This window comes from Gigantopelta aegis, chromosome 2 (genome assembly GCF_016097555.1).
Source record: "Gigantopelta aegis isolate Gae_Host chromosome 2, Gae_host_genome, whole genome shotgun sequence".
Classification (NCBI taxonomy): Eukaryota; Metazoa; Mollusca; class Gastropoda; order Neomphalida; family Peltospiridae; genus Gigantopelta; species Gigantopelta aegis.
The window spans coordinates 41,521,790-41,544,231 of NC_054700.1; the positions used below are offsets into that span (position 1 = coordinate 41,521,790).

At 36.0% G+C, this 22,442-nt stretch overlaps 1 protein-coding gene across 1 annotated transcript in view; it reads right to left on the reverse strand.

The window, feature by feature from the left end:
* Positions 1-2,958: 2,958 nt before the first annotated feature.
* The window catches only part of LOC121378371, a 74,525-nt gene continuing 55,041 nt past the window's right edge, over positions 2,959-22,442 (reverse strand). The window contains exons 4-8 of the mRNA XM_041506514.1: positions 19,329-19,548; positions 9,607-9,651; positions 8,037-8,093; positions 6,393-6,443; positions 2,959-4,235 (exon numbers count right to left, since the gene is read on the reverse strand). Of these exons, the coding sequence (XP_041362448.1) occupies positions 4,105-4,235; positions 6,393-6,443; positions 8,037-8,093; positions 9,607-9,651; positions 19,329-19,548 (504 nt within the window). The 3' untranslated portion in view covers positions 2,959-4,104. The remainder of the gene's footprint in view (positions 4,236-6,392; positions 6,444-8,036; positions 8,094-9,606; positions 9,652-19,328; positions 19,549-22,442) is intronic.

The window sequence follows — 22,442 nt, forward strand, 5'->3', positions numbered from 1 at the left end:
ATAAATCATACATTATTTGTTCAGTTCTGATCAAAGGGAGACAAGCCAAACCTTATTCTACAAATAATTTAATGAAAACTCATCCTTGTAATGTAACGTTGAATCTATTATGGATTACGTTTAGGTAGGACAATTCCCACCCCATATTTCAAAACCTGTTTTAACTATTTACAATAAATAAATATTGTTTGCAACTAAAAATGTAACCAAAGAAAAAGAGTTGTAATGTGATATGTACATTAAATAATTTTTAAATTTTTAATTACAGTTTAATAAGAATATACATGTTGGAGATTTGAATTTAAAAAGTGATAAACTGTTAAGTATCCATTGTGACTGCACCATGTGACTGACTAGTATAGTGTGATTCCAGCAATACACTTTGTATTCAAAACGCTGTTCTGGTGCAGAGAACATGTTCCTAAATGTTTCCAAGAGGCGAGTACGTGTTTGTGAAAGTGTTCTCATTCTCCAATCCCACACTACCTTGCACAGTGGTGTGATGAGAAGGTCTTTTCAGCTGTTCACAAATGTAGTTTCAAATACATGGACAGTGTCTCCAATAATTTCAGGTAATAAAACTTTTATTTTTTTTATTTTTTTATGGATCATTCATTCATTTTAACTTGATTTTCTGACTAATATTCATTTAAGATCCAAACATACACTTCAGCTGTTGACTGTTTAGGATATTGTGTTAATAGTTAGTGGTTAGCAAAACAGCTATTACCGTAAGCCATTAAAAATCACTTTGATATTTTATGGAACTCATTTAGGAGTAGTCACACTCTATATGATACAGTGAAACCCCTCTAAACCGGACACCTTATTGACCAAGTAAAATGTCCAGTGTTGAGAGGTATCCAGTTTAGAGAGGTTAAGTTTTGTACTCATTTTTTAAAAAGGACCATGAAAAATGTCTGGTTTTGGAGGAATTCCTGTTTACAGAGGGTCCAGTTTTGAGAGGTTTCACTGTAATATATATTTTAAACTCCCCATAAAGTCCAGGCTAGCTCTGCCACTTGCCAAATTCGCTATTTGCAAATTTTAAAAACAATTGGTAAATTTCACTTTAATTTGGTGGGGAAAAAATTGATGTAATTATTAATATTTTGTTGGAAAATAAAGTGGGGTTTTGCAATTGTTTTAATTTAATAGATAATTTGTCAAAATTATCTTCTCACCCAGAGCTAGCCCTGGAAATGAGTACATACCTTGCACCACAAGAGTAAGTCAACACATTCTGGTAATTAGTGATAAAAGCAGTTGAAACTTGGAATATTGGAACTAATTCCGGAGAAAATTATACAAAGTACGTTTGTGTGCTCGAGGGTCTGTTCATTAAATAGTTCAGTCTAGAAACATCATTATGGTAATGAGCAGTGTTAATATTAATACACTGACCACCGTGCAATACACTGTCTTAACACTAAAATGTCACATCAATGGTGAATATCACAAATTGGTCAGGGAAACCATGACACTTCAATGTCATTATAATTTATACATAATATGCAGCACATTTGTTTGTTTTTTAAAACAAATATTCAGTATCTTTTTTAATATCAGTATCTTTTTTCTTTCTCTCAAATGAATACAGCATTGTGATAATGTCATTGTGTCGTAGTTTCCATTGACCTCAACCATGGATATACAGTGAAATCCATCTAAACAGGACACCCTCAGGACCAAATAAAAAGTCTGGTTCTTAGAAGTTTCCGGTTTAGAGAGGTTCTATTTAGTAATGATGCTGAGACCATGAAAAACATTCAGTTTTTCAGAGAATTCCAGTTTAGAGGGTCTGGTTTTGGGAGGTTTAACTGTACCATGAAATAGGTTTTCAGAAGAGAATCAAGTCAGCTATGGCAAACGGTCTTGATTCATTTCATTCTAATCTGATTTTGATGCTTATATCCAATTCAGGTCTAAGCACACTGTGTCCTACACATACACGTCTGCTATCTGATTTGTTTGTCCAGGACAGGGCATCGATGGTTAGATGTCATTGGCTTGATACCTCTTCGCTGAGCTATCAAAACTCCCTCTGGGTGGAAGTCAGCTATACAGGGATGTGAACCCAGTAGGTCATACATACATTTCTCAGGGATAATATTCTACATCTGTGCCTGGTCATAAGTATACCATCATCATAAGTCAAGGGTCCATTTCCCTAACTTTACTCCACTAATTACATATAGATATTCTGTACAGAACAGGGTCCTTCAATTAGCTTGTGAAAATGTCAGTATACATGTAGTTCGTTTTAAAGTTAAAGTTTGATCACTCGCCTTTCCTGACAAAGACTGCTTGCACAAGAGGTGCTTCTTCTCAGTTCCTCCCAGGTGCTCACATTGTGTACACCTTTGACCTGTGTTACATAGAACTGTGAATGGTGAATCTGTGTATGTGGAGTATCTCTTGTTTTCTATCCTAAAAACACTGCAATGGCTACATAAATTCCAGAAATAACCACATGATGAAGATCAAGGTGACTAGCAGTTCAGTGTGTGTGTATGGGGGGGGGGGGGGGGTATGCCTTTTTAATGTAATGTCTGGTGTCATTTATATCAGCTGAAAGTTGTTGGGGGTTTTCATGAATAGTGGGTTTTGATATCATATTCAGAATTCAAAATTGTTTTATGTTATTGTGGTTGCTCTACAAGAATATTTTCCATACTTAGTGGATGTCACATATATAGACATATTTTGTGAGTCTTTGTCATTTATTTAATTTTATTCATTGGTTCATATGGGGTTTTTTTTTGTCATTTGTTTCAATGGCCAGCACCCATATCTTTCCCCCCATGTTATTATTTCTAGAACAGCAAAATGTAATAATTCTGGAAAAACCAAATTCTTTCTGTTTTAAGTTGTACATACAAGTCGTCTTGCAGTACACTAGACATTGCCCATCACAGGAGGGACTATATCGCACATCATCCTAGAATAATATTGTGCATCTTTGCAAAGTAATATAATGTTAACTACATAAAGTTGTGACTGGTGTACAAAATATTTCAATGTCAAATGATCGTTTTGTTTGTCAACATGGCTTTATAATATAGCCTAGTAAAACACCCTTTGAACTTTTCCTTGTGCAGTGATATGAACTTGAATATGCTAATGGTTTTGTTGTTCAGAAGACATCCACTGGACCATGCAGGTCACTGTTAATTCTGTTCAAATTCCAACCTGTAAATAAAGGACACCAGTGTATTCAGATCACTGTCTTTTTTTTGTCCAATTACACTGATGCCCTTGTATTTCAACCATCAGACCATGTAGGGTACTGTACTTTATCAGTGAATTCCACCTTATAAATAAAGACATCTATGTTTTCAGATCACTGAGTGTTTTAATTGTCAAATTACACCAATGCCTTTGTATTGCCACCACCTGACAATAATAGGAAATGTCCAATCTATATAAAGTCCAACCTGTAAATAACACCAATCTGCGTATATATATATAGGTCTTTAGCAGGTCTTAATTAGACAGGTTCATTGCACTAATGATCTTGAATTACAGACACCTTCTTACATACAAGTTCCACCTTCTAAGTACAGCCTATACAACAGATTTCATTAATTCTCTTGTATTACAACCACCTGATCACAGATGACCCTTTACAATATCTATGGATTCCATTCTGTAAATAAATAAAGGATATCTGTTTACACAGGTTTTCAAGAGTTCTTCATAAACAAGTTTCATTATCTTGAATTACAATCACTTGACTGTAAAAGACATTGTTGATTTTCTGTAAATTTTATGTACATTTTATTCTGTACATAAAGGAATTCTGTATATTTTAAGGGGTCTTCATAAACAAGTTCTTTTCTCTCTTTGTTTTATACAACAGCATACCGGTAGATGCAACCATTCACTCTTCGTCACACCACAAACTGATTCTAAATGTGCACAGTGTGAAAACTGTACACTTTATCACATGGAGTTTGAAATTTAATAAGTCATTATGATTGTGAATTTTGTGCTGTAGTGTTCTGTTAGCACTGGTATCACAAAACTGAAAGGGGTTGTAATGTTTTTATTAGTAATATGCTCATGGATTTGGTGGTGTTATGGTTTTTGTTAGCTCTTCTATCACAAGGTGGTCCTTGCTAACAGGTCTATTATTGAGAACACTGTGATCAACATACACCACAAGGAAACTGTTGATTTTCCGTTTCCTGATTCTCCTGATTTATCCTCTTCTGTTTGTAGTTGTCCTGACTCTAAAAGAGAAAAAAAAGTAAATTGAGTCATTGTCATTTTATTGTAAAAAGAAAGGAAAGAAAGGAATGTTTTATTTAATGCACTCAGCACATTTTATTTACAGTTATATGGTTAAGGACGACATAGATATTGAGAGGAAACCCGCTGTCACCACTTCATGGGCTACTCTTTTCGATTAGCAGCAAGGGATTTTTTATATGCACCATCCCACAGACAGGGTAGTACATACCATGGCCTTTGATATACCAGTCGTGGTGCACTGGCTGGAACGAGAAATAGCTCAATGGGCCCACTGACGGGGATCGATCCCAAACCGACCGCGCATCGAGCGAGCGCTTTACCATTGGGCTACGTCCCTCCCCTTTTATCGTACAAAAAACCTCGCTTAAGCAGTACCTTCGAAAGTAGTGGAAATATGTCTTTAAAAACAGATGCCTGGTCAAAACAAGGTCAGTTTATGTTAAGATGCTTTGAGAAAACAAGTGGTCTCTTAAGACAGGTGGCTGCTTAATACAAGTTAGTTTTTATTAGTGATTGGGAAAACACATGAGATGGTTCCTTAAACCAGGTGGCTAGTTAAATTGATTTGACTGTATTAAGTTTCAAAGTTTGTTTTGTTTAACGACACTACTAGAGCACATTTATTTATTAATCATCGGCTATTGAATGTCAAGCATTTGGTAATTTTGACATATAGTATTAGAGAGGAAACCCATATTTTCACTAGTAGCAAGGGATCTTGCACCATACCACAGACAGGATAGTACATACCATAGTGTAATGTAAATGCATAGAAGATTATAACTATGATGTTCATATAGTGGTACTTTGGAATAATGTCACCTGCACAAAGGTCCAGTTGTTCAATAATCATAAGCTGACTACATGTTGATAAAGAGAGTGTATGTGGGTGAGGGTGGGGTATGGTAATAAAGGAAAATAATAAATATGAGAATAAATTATATGAATCAAAACTATAATAGTGGGATATAAGTTAATTTGTAGACCTATATGAGATAATGTACACCAAAAATAATTGTTAGAAAATACAAATATTGTTATTCTTGCTAAAATCTATATACAAACTAATTGCAGCTAAATGATATTTAGTTTGCTATATGAATTGTTGAACAACGGGTCCTTCAAATGTCACCTTTTGTTGTCTGTAAATGGGCTATGGCCTAAAAACGGAATAAAGAATTGAACTTGAATTGAACATACCATAGCCTTTGATATACCAGTCATGGTGCACTGGCTAGAACAAGGTATTAAGTATTATGTAATCTAGCAAACACTAGTTTTTTGCACTATATGATGTCATGTGAAACTTGGCATCTGTAAGACGCAACCATTTCTAAATACTGTTGGTCATTAGAGGCAGGGGGGGGGGGGGGGGGGGCGGTCAGGATGTAGCCCAGTGGTAAAGCACTCGCTTGATGCGCGGTCGGTTTGGGATCGATCCCCATCAGTGGGCCCATTGGGCTATTTCTCACTGCAGCCAGTGCACCACAACTGGTACATCAAATTCTGTGGTATGTGCTATTCTGTCTATGGGATGGTGCATACAAAAGATCCCTTGCTGCTAATCGAAAAGAGTAACCCATGAAGTGGTGACAGTGGGTTTCCTTTCTCAATATCTGTGTGATCCGTAACCATATGTCTGATGCCATATAACCACAAATAAAATGTGTTGAGTGTGTCGTTAAATAAAACATTTCTTTCTTTCTTTCATTCTTTCAATGCACTGGAAAAGTGCAATATTATGATTTATGAATTTACAAAACCACAGCAGGGTGAATCCCACAAGTCGTTATATTGACCAGCCGGGTGTTATGAATGATATGAATGATGTAATACTGGTTTTTGCTGTGGGTACATATTGCTGTTGAATTTATTTCTTGATAAAATGTTTAAAATAAAATAGGACTAGTTCTATTCTTTAATCTTCTATGCAATCACAAAACGTCTCACAAGACTGAGCCTCTCTTGTGTTTTGTTTTGAGTTGGGGGGGTTGTGCTATGTGCAATACGGTACATGAGTTAAAAGACAGGCATTATATTACATGTACTGGTTTATTAAATATCAAAATAAATTATAAATTTAAACAGTTATATTACACTGTATGTATTGAGAAATCTTGTGCAGGTAAACTTACTATATTCAAAATCTGGAACTTGCACTTCTGAATTTCTGTTGCGGTGTTTTTCTAAAAATAAAACACAAAACATTTAAACATGGTTTTGAAATGTCCAGTTTGCATAATTATATGGTAGTCAAATCCGCAATAAAGCAGAGCTTTATAACAACTACCTGTCAACACATTTTAAAACATTTACTTTTTCAACACTTATGGTTTGAAAATTACTCTCAGTGTCAAATTCACAGTAATTTTGAGTAAAATAATTTAATGATATCAGCATGTGATACAGTGAGCTGTTGTTTTTTGCCAACATGGAAATCATTTTGCACAAGCACCTGCAAGTAAATTGCTCTTGTCAAACCATAACAACTACCTTTTATTAAAAATGCTTTAAAAAAAACATGCTACCAACTTCATCTGTTAGTTAAAAAAACATTTTCACTTCATGACTTAAAAAATATACTGAATATTTGTTAAAAAAACCTGTAACCTAATGCAAATTTTTTTAGTTTCTTGGGATCTACTTTATGATGGGGTGGGATATACTACAGCATTTGATATACCTGTCATAGTGTACTGTCTAGAATGAGGTATTAAGTATTACGCAATCTAGCAAACACTAGTCTTCTGCACTATGACATCATATGAAACTTGGCATCTGTAAGATGCTACCATTTGTAAATACTGTTAAACTGATCATGCTTATTAGTCAATGCCGGGGGGGAACGGGACGTAGTCCAGTGGTAAAGTCCTCGCCTGATGCGTGGTCAGTCTAAGATCAATCCCCATCCATGGACCCATTGGGCTATTTCTCATTCTAGCCAGTGCACCATGACTGGTATATCAAAGGCTGTGGTATGTGCTATCCTGTCTGTGAGATAGTGCATATAAAAGATTCTTTTGCTACTAAAGGAAAAATGTAGCGGGTTTCATCTTTAAGACAATATATCAAAATTGCCAATGTTTGACATCATTTAGACAATAATTAATAAATCAATGTGCTCTAGTGATGTCTTTAAACCAAAAAAACCTTTTACTTTAACTTTTCATCTGTTAGTTAAAAACCCAACATTCACGTTGTAAGTTAACAAAAGATGGTTTCTTTTGACCTACTTTATGGTTTAATGATGACTACATCTACATATATTATTCTACAGCAGGACATCTGTCCCGAGTTAAATAATAAATTTGATAATAACTGGTACTGAGTTTGTTATTCTATTTATTACCTCAGCTATTTTTTCTCTAATAGCCTTTATTTTCTACGCACATGCACGAATGCCAACCTGTATAGAAACGATGTAAACCACTTTACGCACTGTTCTGAGAATTGCTATAACTTTGTAATTTAATAAAGTTCATAGATAATTTTCAAAAACAAGAGTTCTCTTTTTCTGCTACAAAATCTATAAGGAATTTCATTAAAATGACATTTTCAGATTATTTGCAAACTCTTTAAACTACATGACGTCATTTTGTGTTTGCCAAATCGTGATGACGTCATATTTAGTACCGACAAGGTCATTGGTTTGTAAGCGTCAAATTGTCCAATAGTATTGTTCGTTAGACCAATGCAGAATATTTCTCACTGAGAAAATATGGAAAATATTTTCCCTGTTATGAGTGACCGCTGGGGTAATAAAAGAGAATACAACTCACTATACTGGATTTCAGGCTGGGGTGATTCCTTGGTCTCACTCAGTGAGCTCTTCATATCTGTAACAAACAACACAACTCTAATGTGCACAATGTAACAACACACAATTTTTCTTCTCCCTTCAACCCCCTACTAGTCTCTATTTCTCTCTCACTCTCCATTCCTTCTTTCCATCCTTCCCTTGTTTGCTCTCTCTATGTCTGTCTGTCTGTCTGTCTGTCTGTCTGTCTCTCTCTCTCTCTCTCTCTCTCTCTCTCTCTCTCTCTCTCTCTCTCTCTCTCTCTCCTCCCCTCTCCCTCTCTCTCTCTCTCTCTCCCTCCTCCCCTCTCTCTATCTCTCTATCTCTCTCTGCCTGTTTGTTTGTTTTCTCCCTTCAACTCTCTCTCTCATTTTCCCTCAATTCTCTCTCTCTCTCTCTCTCTCTCTCTCTCTCTCTCTCTCTCTCTCTCTCTCTCTCTCTCTCTCTCTCTCTCTGTGTGTCTCTCTCTGTGTGTGTGTCTCTCTCTCTCTCTCTCTCTCTCTCTCTCTCTCTCTCTCTCTCTCTCTCTCTCTCTCTCTCTCTCTCTCTCTCTCTCTCTCTATTTAAAATCAATAGAAAATAAAATTTGTTTGCTTTAAGATTTACAATATTTTCATTTTCTCCTTGGCATAACTTTTATGTAAGAATTTTTTTTTTTCAATCACAACCTCTCCTTTTCTCTTTTTTTTTTTTTAAACTTTATTTTCATGCACCTAATAATTGCCACTCCATAAAAGTGTGTTGCGACTTATTGATCAGACCATGTAAACATTTGTCCTCATCTTCATTAGGCGTCGACGTGTGATTGATTTAAACATCAACCATGTATTGTTACTTTTATCTTTATTGCATGTTGGCCAAGTTCAACAAGTCATTTTAGATTTTATTTTAATGAACAATATTGTTTTTTTCACCTAGTAACAAGATTAGAAAAATCTTTTGAGATATAAAAGATATAGGTTTGGAGATTTTTTTTTTTTTTTTCAGATTACTTGGGTACAAATCTTTGTTTATATTTTAAAAGGTTTATTATCTTTATACTGTTATTTCTGCATGTTTTGTTTGCAAAATGATGTAGTTTATTATGAGCATAAAGGGACAGATTTACAACAGAAAAATTATTCATAGATTATGGGTGTTTTAATGATGTCAGTAATTTGTTTTTCTCTCCTCTCTGTTTGGTTGTGGGTTGGGGAAGGGAGTATATTTTTATCAATTAAATTAATTTTTAGATTGAGCAAAACATATTTCTTAACATGGAGAGTGAGAGAGAGGAGTCAGAGAGAGATAAACATACATGAAAGAGAGGAAAGATACAGAGAGAGACAGAGAGGAACAAAGATATATCAAAATGGGAAGAGTCTGTCTGTCTGTCTGTCTGTCTGTCTGTATCCCACAGACAAGACAGTTATTTTCTGTTCAGCTAGTCGTAATGACAGAAACCATATTTTTAATTCTATAAAAATACATTAAAGTTTTAATTTTTTACATGGAAATAACAGATAAAAATACCTTGGTGCTTTATAAATGAAATATTCTTTATGTATACTAACCATGCTGATGTCTTTCAGTAAAAAGAGTCCTGACTGGCTTTGGATCTGAAAACAAAAACCAAGTTATTTGATTAACAATCATTTTAGAACATATTTACATCTTAAGAAACCAACATTGTCTTTGTAACACATGCACATTTTAAATCCTATTTAGATAACTTGGTTTTGGTGTGTGTGTGGTGTGTCTGTGTGTGTGTTTGTGTGTGTGTGTGGGTGTGTGGGGGTGTGTTTGTGTGTGTGTGTGTGGGGGGGGTGTATGTGTATGGATGGGTGTGTGTGTGTCTGTGTGTGTGTGTCTGTCCCTGTGTGTGCCTGTCTGTGTGTGTGTGTGTGTGTGTCTGTGTGTGTGTATCTGTCTATGTGTGTGTCTGTATGTGTGTGTCTGTATGTGTGTGTCTGTATGTGTGTGTGTGTCTGTCTGTGTGTGTATGTGCATTTGTGTCTGTGTCTGTGTGTGTGTGCATGTGTGTCTGTGTGTGCGTGCATGTGTGTGTGTGTGTCTGTATTGTGTCTGTATATGTGTGTCTGTATGTGTGTGTGTGTCTGTCTGTGTGTGTGTATGTGCGTTTGTGTCTGTGTCTGTGTGTGTTTGTGTGTGTGTTTGTGTGTGTGCATGTGTGTCTGTGTGTGCATGCATGTGTGTGTGTGTCTATGTGTGTGTCTGTATGTGTGTGCATGCATGTGTGTGCGTGTGTGTGTTAAATTGTATTAAATCACACAGAGTAGTGAAGTACCTTTATTCTGAATTTGTGACTGTTGTACATGAATGGATTATGATTACAAACATTACAACACATCTATTTTGAAATACAATATGTTCCAATAAGAATTGCATAATTTGTATAAGAGCAGAAAGTTTGACTATTGACACATTAGATGTCAGTCATTTGTCTGACAGAACAGTACAGTCTTCTCAAGAAACCTGTTATATTGTTTCTGTTAGCAGCAAGGGATATTGTACATGTACTTCCCCACAGACAGGTCTTTAATATGCAGTTATGGGGCACTGGTTGTGACAGAATAAAAATCAAAGAGTTCACTAACATGGTTAGAATCCTACAACCCTAGCAAATGAGGAAAGTGCAGCACATACTATGGCCTTTGATATATCAGTCATGGGGCACTGGTTGGTATAGGATAAAAAGCAACGAGTCTACTGACGTGGTTCGATCCTATGACCCAAGCAATTCAGACAAGTGCTCTACCAACTGAGCTAAATCCCACTCCTGGTGAAACTATGCAGCTATATGCTCACAGTTAAAGCTGATGGGAAACTGCAGGAGAGACAAACCACATGAGACAAGCACCTGTTGCAACTGGAGAGACAAGGACTGGGATGTGGAGGTGGACAGCAAAACAAGTTGAAAGATAGGAGAAGCTGGCAGATAGGAAGAAATGAGATGAACTTCAAAAAAGACAAAGGAAAGAGGGCAGTGGAATAAAAAAAATTAAAGTAGAAGGGGAAAAAAGGGACAATAGGGTGGATATAAAAAAAGAAAGTTTTGTAATTATAATTTGGGTGAACAAGAAACGTAAAATTTACTATGCACGGCCTCACCGAAATTTTATTCATTACAGTGGACTACGCTCATGTTAACTGTTAACTGGCACGTCTCATGTTTGGTTTTCACGATAGATCTGCTTTTTTACAATTCCCAATTAAACAATTCCCACATGGTATCTGTAGGCTATACAACCTGGTACACTAGATTTTTAAAACATTAATGACGTCTTCCAAGCTAATGGAAAACCTTCATTATTTTAAATATTTAAACTGTCTCATAAGATTGTAAAGTAGCCTACAGCTTTTAAAATTGTTTTTATTTTTGTCTCTGCTTTGTGCTGATTCATCGTATGAAAGGATTTGGTGCAAAACTAGTTATAATTATATATCTACAGGACTTTGTTAAATGTAGAATACCTCGAAAACATTGATTCTTTTTTCTTTCTTTTTTCTTTTTCTTCTTTTTTTCTTTGGACATTTTTTTCTTTCTTTTTCTTGTTCTTTTTCTTTTGTAAATAGCGTGCACTTATTATCATCAGCACTGTCTGATCGTGTTTAAGTTAATACTTGAAATTTTTTACTACAATTTGCAGCAGCCATCATTTTTAATTACAACTTAATATATCAGAATAACTCATTGGTATTGGGTGTTGTCTCCGCTGTCAGCCCAGACAGCAAAGGAAAGAAAAGGAATGTTTGACAGCTGTTCGGTGTTTAACCCTTTCATAGCTAAGGTTTTCCTCACTGTATTATTTATTCTATTGAGAATGTCTGGTCCTAATAGTGGTACACAAAGCTGATAGGGTCAATATATAATTATGTCTGACAATTGGTCTACGTAACAGTGAGAGAAGAAGATGACAGCTATTACATAGTCTCCTCATATCAAAAACTAACAAGGGATATTTTTAATTAATTCTCCCACAGACAGGTTGGTAAATACATACATGTACAGGATATATACTGCCAAATCAAATCCCATAGACGACAATAGTAACATATGTGGCTAAAACTCCTACCTGCAGCGTATCAATCGGCATAAACACCACAGAAATAAATACTACCACCCCTTACTCTTAAATTGAATCAGAAAATAATTGGGGGTCAAGTTGCTCATTTCAGAGATAATGGGTAGCGGCTATGACTACCCTAGTTCCGCACAAAATTTGAGTACTTTTTTTACAGGTACCCAATAAATGTTTCAAGCACAAGGCTACATGACACAGTGGTACTAGATGAAATAAAATTGCATACATTTTTCACCCAGATGAAACCAATGTTTTGTACAACCAACACACTCACATTTATCACCAATCACAGGACTTGTGGTGTTAACTTCTCTATTAAAAGTTCAGTGCACCTCGAACTTTGACCCAGCCGGAAGTTATTTGGTTTAGTACTACCTACAACAACCTTTAATGGGCCTGAAAAATGTAGTGGGTTTCATGTGAATTAGAATTACCAAATGTTTGATATCCATATTGCTGATGATTTAAGTAATTCATCAAAGTGTTCTATAGTGGGATGTTAAAAACAAATATCCGTTTTTATTTATATGACCCTACAAAAGTCAATTGTTGAAAACAGTTGTTAACACCAATTTATTTTGTCTGTGTATGCTATGCACTAACTTAAGAGATAACAGAATATGAAGTTGAGAGATGGAAGTGTTGAATGCAAGTTCTAGTAATCCGTAGTGAGAGAGTGGAAGTGTGAATGATGGCGCCCCACAGGGACTTACTCGTTTGAATTATGAGTGTCAATGGTTACTGATTAAACCACTTGTAACTTAACAGCTTAACACTTCTGGTGATTTTTATTGGAGGAGAAAATGTATGTGTGTGTGGTAACTTTATAAATAATATACACAAAACAAAAAACATTTTTTTTTTTAGAAAGCAGCAGCTTTCAGTGTCAAGAAGATTATACATGGCCATTCACAATTACATGCAGGGATTGAAATTAGCTGAAATTCATGCCAGTCATTCTGTCCAGTAAGAAACAAATTCTACAGGACCAAAATAAAACCTGTCAGACCTTTTTTTCTTCTTTTTTATTGTTTAACAACACCACTAGAGCACATTGATTTATTAATCGTTAGCTATTGGATGACAAACATTTGGTAATTTTTACATATGGTCTCAGAGAGGAAACCCGCTACATGTTTCCATTAGTAGCAAGGGATCTTTTATATGTACCATCCCACAGACAGGATAGAACATACCACAGCCTTTGATATACCAGTCGTGGTGCACTGGCCGGAACAAGTAATAGCCCAATGGGGATTGATCTCAAACTGACCGCACATCAATCGAGCGCTTTACCACTGGGCTATGTCCTGACCCTGTCAGACCAAACATGATCATAAATGTAAAATAATCGTCAATGGGACGACAGGCAAAAATATCTCTTGGCCCATGTTGATGTTGACCAGCAATAACCAGTCACAATCGATTGTAGTATTTTGATTCCTGACATGTATACACAAATTCAGCATACAAACCATATACCCTTTTTGGTACTCCCATCCAACTCCTACAATGGCGTATGAAGTGGTGGGGGGGGGGGGGGGCATGTGCCCCCCCGACTACTTTTCAGATATTTTGCTTTATATTTGCTTTATTATAGTGTAAAAGTGTGTAAATATGAAAGTGTGGCCCCCTCCCCACTTTTTGGCACCTTCCTACGCCACTGTCCTAAAAGTATATTTTATGTTTTCCCAAATCAGATATAGCTCTACAACTGGTATATCAAAGGCATTCCAGGGTTCATACCACTAGAGCACATTGATTTATTAATCATCAGCTATTGGATGTTAAACATTTGGTAATACAGACATATAGTCTTAGAGAGGAAACCTGCTACCTTTTCCCATTAGTAGCAGGGTATCTTTCATATGCACCATCCCACAGACAGGATAGCACATACCACAGCCTTTCATATACCAGACGAGAAATAGCCCAATGAGCCACTGATGGCGATCGATCCTAGACCAACTGCACACCAGACGAATGCTTTACCATTCTGCTATGTCCTGCCCCACACTGTACTATAATTATATTAGGCTCCTGTGTAACAACCACAGTTTAAAATGTTCTGAGGTTTCAGTGAGTAAACTAACCCTTTCCTGATCTGGCATGAGCTATATACCATGTGTGATGTAACCAGAGTTTAAAATGTGCTGAGGTTTCAGTAAATAAACAAACGATTTTCTGGTCAGGCATGAGATAGACTGGTACTCTGTAGCGTTTTTATTTTTAAAATCTGCACATCACGTGTGATGTAACACTTCTCCTGTTTTGTACTGTCACAAACAGCTAGACTTTCAAATATGCTGAGGTTTCAATAAACAAACACTTTTCTGATCAGGCATGAGATAGACTGGTACTCTGTAGCATTTTTATTTTTAAAATCAGAACGTCACGTGTGATGTAACACTTCTCAGTTCTGTACTGTCAGGTTTTCCGTCATCATTACGGGCTTTATACACAATACCATTATACCTAATGGACGTTGTCAGTTCACTTCTTGAGGCCTCATTATGATGCACACAGAAAACTGCTGCTTTTTTTTCTTAAGTGTTTGTCTAAGCAGAAAACTACTTCAGGATTTCGTTGGACGTGTGAAGAATTGATTTCACAATATTTCAATATCTGAGACACTGATACCTGCGTAAACTCAAAATTTATTGAATTGTCTGGCAAGTCTCTCATTCAAAATGAAATTACCTCAGCCAATTTAAAACATTTTGGAGCATTTACTTAAAAAATTTATGAAAAGTCAGCAATAAACATACAAAATTTTGTTAGCAGTTTATATATATAAAAAATAACCTTAAAGTCAAATTAGGTTTCACATTTTGTAATTTGGTTCTTAGCTGACAAGTGTGAGTTCTAGTTGATGGACCCATTGGGTTATTTCCCATTCCAGCCAGTCCACCACGATTGGTATATCTAAGGTCGTGATATGTGCTATCCTGTTTATGGGATGGTGCATATAAAAGATCCCTTGTTACTAATGGGGAAAATGTAGCAGATTTCCTCTCTAAGACTACCAGTATATTATGTCAAAATTACCAATTGATGTTGACATCCAGTAGCTGAATGATGAATAAATAAATGTGCTCTAGTGGTGTCATTAAACAAAACAAACTTTAACACAGAGACACACAAAAACCAGCATTAGGCTATAATGTGCAACAGTTACATACATGTATGTGGAATGTTAATTAATAATTGTTTAAAATATATTTCTAAAATTTAAGACAAGAATGTAACTTTGGTTAATTTTCAGTTGTATACCTCCAGGAGTGTTGGTTTAAATAATACACACTGTGCAACACTGGGGCTGGTCAACATGCTTAATATAATGCACCAAATCTATGCCAATATTACTGAAGTCATTGTTATATGCTGTTTGTCATCTAAACATCTAATCAATCTATATACTAGACTTTACATCAATCAACCTATAATAAACATAAAAGTAGGCCAATTAAACTGTTGATTAAAGTTTTAAATTCCATATCTTGATATGTTTCTACCAAACTGAACTGACACTAATTTGGAAGCCGTGGTACTGTTGCCATTTAAATTGTTAGCAATGATTCCAAATGGTTGGCCATATGTACTTAATGGCTACTATCCTTCGCCATCAATCCATCTTGATCCAATATCCGGTGAGGAGTGGGGGGGGGGGGGGGGGGGGGGTGAATCTGCTACAATGGGAAATTGTAATCTTCTAAGAGTACTCTAGATGTACATGTAACAGCTACATCATTGTTAAAAATCAAATTTAGTAAATATCTCTTTTATTTGGCGTGTGTTTGTTACAAATTCTTTAGATTGAAAACAAAAAGAAAACAAACAAAAACATTGTCTTGTGTAAGGTTCTGCTTTTACCAAAACATATGTATCATTTTCTTCTGTGTTCTTTGTTTTCCCCCACACATGTAATCTCCTGACCATGATGTGTGGTCCCTGACACCAGGATATGTTCCGATGTCTCGGCAAAATGTTATGTCAACATGCAATGGCTGCTGCACGGCAGTGCAATGAAAAGCAAATCAAATTCTTCTTGGCTCGGTTTGTTTCTAGAAACAGAGGCCATGATAACCTTAGAGATAAGACAGAAGAGAAGTCATCGCATGCCACAGATCATGCCACAGATGCACTTGGTGCTGTAATTGTTGGCTGTCAATGTCTTAAGGCTCCTTCACACAAGATCAGTTACTATGCATTGGTGATATAATGTTAAAATGTTTCTAATGAAATAAAGATATAAGAAGTGTACCACCGACATTGATAGTGTAGTGGTTAAGCCATCGGATATAAGGCTAGTAGGTATTGGGTTCGCACCCTAGTACTGGCTCCCAGTTCCCAGAGTGGGTTTTAACGACTCAATGGGTAGGTGTAAGGTCACTACACTTACTTCTCTCTCACTAACAATGGGTAGGTGTAAGGTCACTACACTTACTTCTCTCTCACTAACAATGGGTAGGTGTAAAGTCACTACACTTACTTCTCTCTCACTAACCAATAACAATGGGTAGGTGTAAGGTCACTACACTTACTTCTCTCTCACTAACCACTAACAATGGGTAGGTGTAAGGTCACTACACTTACTTCTCTCTCACTAACCACTAACAATGGGTAGGTGTAAGGTCACTACACTTACTTCTCTCTCACTAACCACTGACAATGGGTAGGTGTAAGGTCACTACACTTACTTCTCTCTCACTAACCAATAACAATGGGTAGGTGTAAGGTCACTACACTTACTTCTCTCTCACTAATCAATAACAATGGGTAGGTGTAAGGTCACTACACTTACTTCTCTCTCACTAACCACTAACAATGGGTAGGTGTAAGGTCACTACACTTACTTCTCTCTCACTAACAATGGGTAGGTGTAAGGTCACTACACTTACTTCTCTCTCACTAACCAATAACAATGGGTAGGTGTAAGGTCACTACACTTACTTCTCTCTCACTAATCAATAACAATGGGTAGGTGTAAGGTCACTACACTTACTTCTCTCTCACTAACCACTAACAATGTGTAGGTGTAAGGTCACTACACTTACTTCTCTCTCACTAACAATGGGTAGGTGTAAGGTCACTACACTTACTTCTCTCTCACTAACCACTAACAATGGGTAGGTGTAAGGTCACTACACTTACTTCTCTCTCACTAACCACTAACAATGGGTAGGTGTAAGGTCACTACACTTACTTCTCTCTCACTAACCACTAACAATGGGTAGGTGTAAGGTCACTACACTTACTTCTCTCTCACTAACCACTAACAATGGGTAGGTGTAAGGTCACTACACTTACTTCTCTCTCACTAACCACTAACAATGGGTAGGTGTAAGGTCACTACACTTACTTCTCTCTCACTAACCACTAACAATGGGTAGGTGTAAGGTCACTACACTTACTTCTCTCTCACTAACCACTAACAATGGGTAGGTGTAAGGTCACTACACTTACTTCTCTCTCACTAACCACTAACAATGGGTAGGTGTAAGGTCACTACACTTACTTCTCTCTCACTAACCACTAACAATGGGTAGGTGTAAGGTCACTACACTTACTTCTCTCTCACTAACCACTAACAATGGGTAGGTGTAAGGTCACTACACTTACTTCTCTCTCACTAACCAATAACAATGGGTAGGTGTAAGGTCACTACACTTACTAACAATGGGTATGTGTAAGGTCACTACACTTACTTCTCTCTCACTAACCACTAACAATGGGTAGGTGTAAGGTCACTACACTTACTTCTCTCTCACTAACCACTAACAATGGGTATGTGTAAGGTCACTACACTTACTTCTCTCTCACTAACCACTAACAATGGGTAGGTCTAAGGTCACTACACTTACTTCTCTCTCACTAACCAATAACAATGGGTAGGTGTAAGGTCACTACACTTACTTCTCTCTCACTAACCAATAACAATGGGTAGGTGTAAGGTCACTACACTTACTTCTCTCTCACTAACCACTAATCCTCTGTCTTGGACAGACACTCCAGATAGCTGAGGTGTGTGTGTGTGTGTGTGTGTGTAGGTGTGTGTGTGTTTGTGTGTGTGTGTGTGTGTGTGTGTGTGTGTGTGTGTGTGTGTGTGTGTGTGTGTGTGTGTGTGTGTGTGTGTATGTGTGTGTGTCTATGTGTGTGTGTGTGTGTGTGTGTGTATCCAGGACAGTGTGCTTGAACCATAATTGGATATAAGTATGTAAATAACTACAGTATAAATGAATGGAGAAAAAATTAAAGAAGTGTACCAACACATCTGGACAGAACACATTCAAAAAGTGTGGCATCTTGCATTTAATAAACATGTAATGAAATGTATTTAAATATACTAAACAATAAAAGAAAGACAATTAAGACACAAAATGGTAATAAATTGTTATGTTTTAGGTGCTGATGTGAAACAGAACAACACTGAAATTTGGTGATTTTGTAATTTCAGGGTAACATACTCAAAATCAGAATTATTCGATATTGAAACCATATTAATTTAGTATCTTTTGTCATATTAAACACAGTAGTGTTAACAGTCTTCCACCAAGCATAGTCTCTTTCATATTGAGTTCCTTATCCCATCTTGAAATATATCTTGGAGCACATAAAGATGAACTTAAGTATGTATTATATATATATGTTTTGATTCTTTTTTGTTATACAATATTGTATAGAATCATTGATAAACTTTGGCCAAAATAATAACTCTGAAGTAAATGGGTTTTTTTTGGAAAGATTAGGCCATCTGTTTAGTATTGCTTGTTCAACTTTATAGAACTTTAGTGACTTGACACACATTCAATTTCAGCTTTTTGCCTCCAGATAAACATTATTGTCATTGTTTATAATAATAATTTTAGTTAGGTTTTTTTTTTATTTGTTGAAAGATGTTACTGAGTTTAATTGCCATCTTTGAACATTTTGCCTGTAGCAAAACCATTAAAAATTGCCATAGGTAACAAATTGTTACGTTTGAGACAAGGACTGGGATGTGATGGTGGACAGCTAAAGAGGTTGAAAAATAGGCAGAGCTTCCAGATCTGGATGAAATGAAATGGAATCCAAAGGAAAGAAAGGAAAGGGGGAAGTGGGATAAAAAATAAATAAATAAATAAATAAATAAATAAATAAATAAATAAATAAATAAATAAAACAGTTGTCATTAAATCGGTGAATCATACCTATAACGTTGAGCTGCACAGTGTGTGTGCTTCTCTTCATGGACGTGATCTGACATTCGTATCGCCCGGCCGACGACTTCTGTACGTTCTTGATGAGAAGGTTCCATTCGGAGACCTTTGGGTTGGGTTGTATGTACTCCACAACCAGTCTCGAGTCCTTGATCCACGTCAGGGTGCCCACCGTCAGAAACCGGTTGTCTCGCATTCGACGCCAGGCAACCTGTAATCGAAAATGTTTAAAAATTATTATTAATTAAAGCCACAGACCCTAGTTTTAACATGTAAAAATGAACACTAAGTTTGGTTAATCTACAAAGTTGTTACACATTTGGATAAAGTTACAATAGAGTGAAAGAAGAGTCTTTGGCGAAGAAATGGGAAAATACTATCTAAAAATAGACTAGAGCTGGCCCCTTGCTTATAAACCTTAAAGTCTAAACTTTAATGAAGTCCAGACTTTAACGTCATGGCAACATCATTCAAATAGCATTATGTTAAAGTCTGGACTTTATTAAAGTCTAGACTTTAAGTTTTATAAGCACAGGCCCAGGTCTTCATAACCATTACTTCTCAGAGGTACTTCACAATGCATTTTGTGTTACTACAAACACCAGGATGACCAGAAACACTTTGGATGCTGGGAATTGATAATCTAAACAATAAAACATCCGATTTCACAATAGTGTTAAAAAAACTTGGGTCTCAAACTTTAATGGAGTTAAAAAAGTCTAGCATTATAACCATTAGGTTGTTTTCCTTTGATAAAAGTGTGCAATAAATATGTATAACTGCAGATTTTTTAAACCTGAACTCTGACTGAGCCAAACGTCCTTGTTGCATTATCCAACGTCACTCATGAGCATGGTGCAAGTCTGTGACTGCAGTGGACCCATTCTCTGATTTGTTTTTTTCCTGTCCAGTCAGTGCACCACGACTGGTATATCAAAAGCTGTGGTATGTGCTGTCCTGTCTGTGGGAAAGTGCATGTAAAAGATCCCTTTCTGCACTAATGGAAAAATGTAGTGGGTTTCCTTTAAAACTACAAGTCAAAATTTACCAAATGTTTGACATCTGATAGCTGATGACTAATACATGAATGTGCACTAGTGGTGTCATTAAACAAAACAGACTTTAGCTTCAGTTTACTCATGGTATGCATCAGGTCAGGTCAGAGTGTTTAACGTGCACATTCAGAGCAAGCTGTTGTAGTGCACGCCTGTCCTGGGCACAGGTGTCAGCCTCGGCTGGCTCCTCTGCCCAGGACAGAAAAGGGTGGGGTGGGTTGGGGTGGAGACAAGGACCGCCTGCACTGGCAGGTGCATTGAGAGCACCAGCAGCCCAACCGGGATCGGTAATAAGCGGAGGGTGGTTATGGTTGTTATGGAAATGGTATGCATGGTTCTTGGATACTTTTATTGTTTTGACTGACAGCAGATCAACCTTCATGCTGTCACACTCAGGATCATCAGTACCTCAGTACAAAAAGCTAACAACATGAGCCACATCAAGTTTAAATAACAATTTTAAACTGTTTACCGGTACCTCAGTACAAAAAGCTAACAACATGAGTCATATCAACTTCTAAATTATAATTTTTAACTGTTTACCTCAGTACAAAAAGCTAACAACATGAGCCACATCAAATTTAAATAACAATTTTAAACTGTTTACCGGTACCTCAGTACAAAAAGCTAACAACATGAGTCATATCAACTTCTAAATTATAATTTTAAACTGTTTACCTAAGTATAAAAAGCTAACAACATGAGCCACATCAAATTTAATTTAAAATTTTAAACTGTTTACCGGTACCTCAGTACAAAAAGCTAACAACATGAGCCACATCAATTTCTAAATTATAATTTTAAACTGTTTACCTCAGTACAAAAAACTAACAACATGAGCCACATCAAATTTAAATAACAATTTTAAACTGTTTATCGGTACCTCAGTACAAAAAGCTAACAACATGAGCCACATCAACTTCTAAATTATAATTTTAAACTGTTTACCTCAGTACAAAAAGCTAACAACATGAGCCACATCAAATTTAAATAACAATTTTAAACTGTTTACCGGTACCTCAGTACAAAAAGCTAACAACATGAGCCACATCAACTTCTAAATTATAATTTTAAACTGTTTACCTCAGTACAAAAAGCTAACAACATGAGCCACATCAAATTTAAATAACAATTTTAAACTGTTTACCGGTACCTCAGTACAAAAAGCTAACAACATGAGTCATATCAATTTCTAAATTATAATTTTAAACTGTTTACCTCAGTACGAAAAGCTAACAACATGAGCCACATCAAATTTAAATAACAATTTTAAACTGTTTACCGGTACCTCAGTACAAAAAGCTAACAACATGAGCCACATCAACTTCTAAATTATAATTTTAAACTGTTTACCTCAGTACAAAAAGCTAACAACATGAGCCATATCAACTTCTAAATTATAATTTTAAACTGTTTACCTCAGTACAAAAAGCTAACAACATGAGTCATATCAACTTCTTAATTATAATTTTAAACTGTTTACCTCAGTACAAAAAGCTAACAACATGAGTCATATCAACTTCTTAATTATAATTTTAAACTGTTTACCTCAGTACAAAAAGCTAACAACATGAGCCATATTAACTTCTAAATTATAATTTTAAACTGTTTACCTCAGTACAAAAAGCTAACAACATGAGCCACATCAAATTTAAATAACAATTTTAAACTGTTTACCTCAGTACAAAAAGCTAACAACATGAGCCATATCAACTTCTAAATTATAATTTTACACTCTCCGATTATAATACAGGGTGATGTAAAATAAATTTGACTTTTACAGCTTTTCTAACCACTAATTACACATTTACTTAAACTTTTCTAACCACTTAATTACACATTTACTTACACTTTCTTGCTTAACTTATCTATTCTGGCAAATCAAAAGTGTTTTTTTTTCTTGTTGCCCTGGTGTTTGTAGTAGTTAAAAGGCATTTTATGTAACAGAGAAAGTTTATGTACCTTGAGAACTGGGGTCAATGGTTTTAAGACAGACAACCATTACGAAATAGCATCCTGAATAGATTTATTGATAAAACCGAAAAAGTCT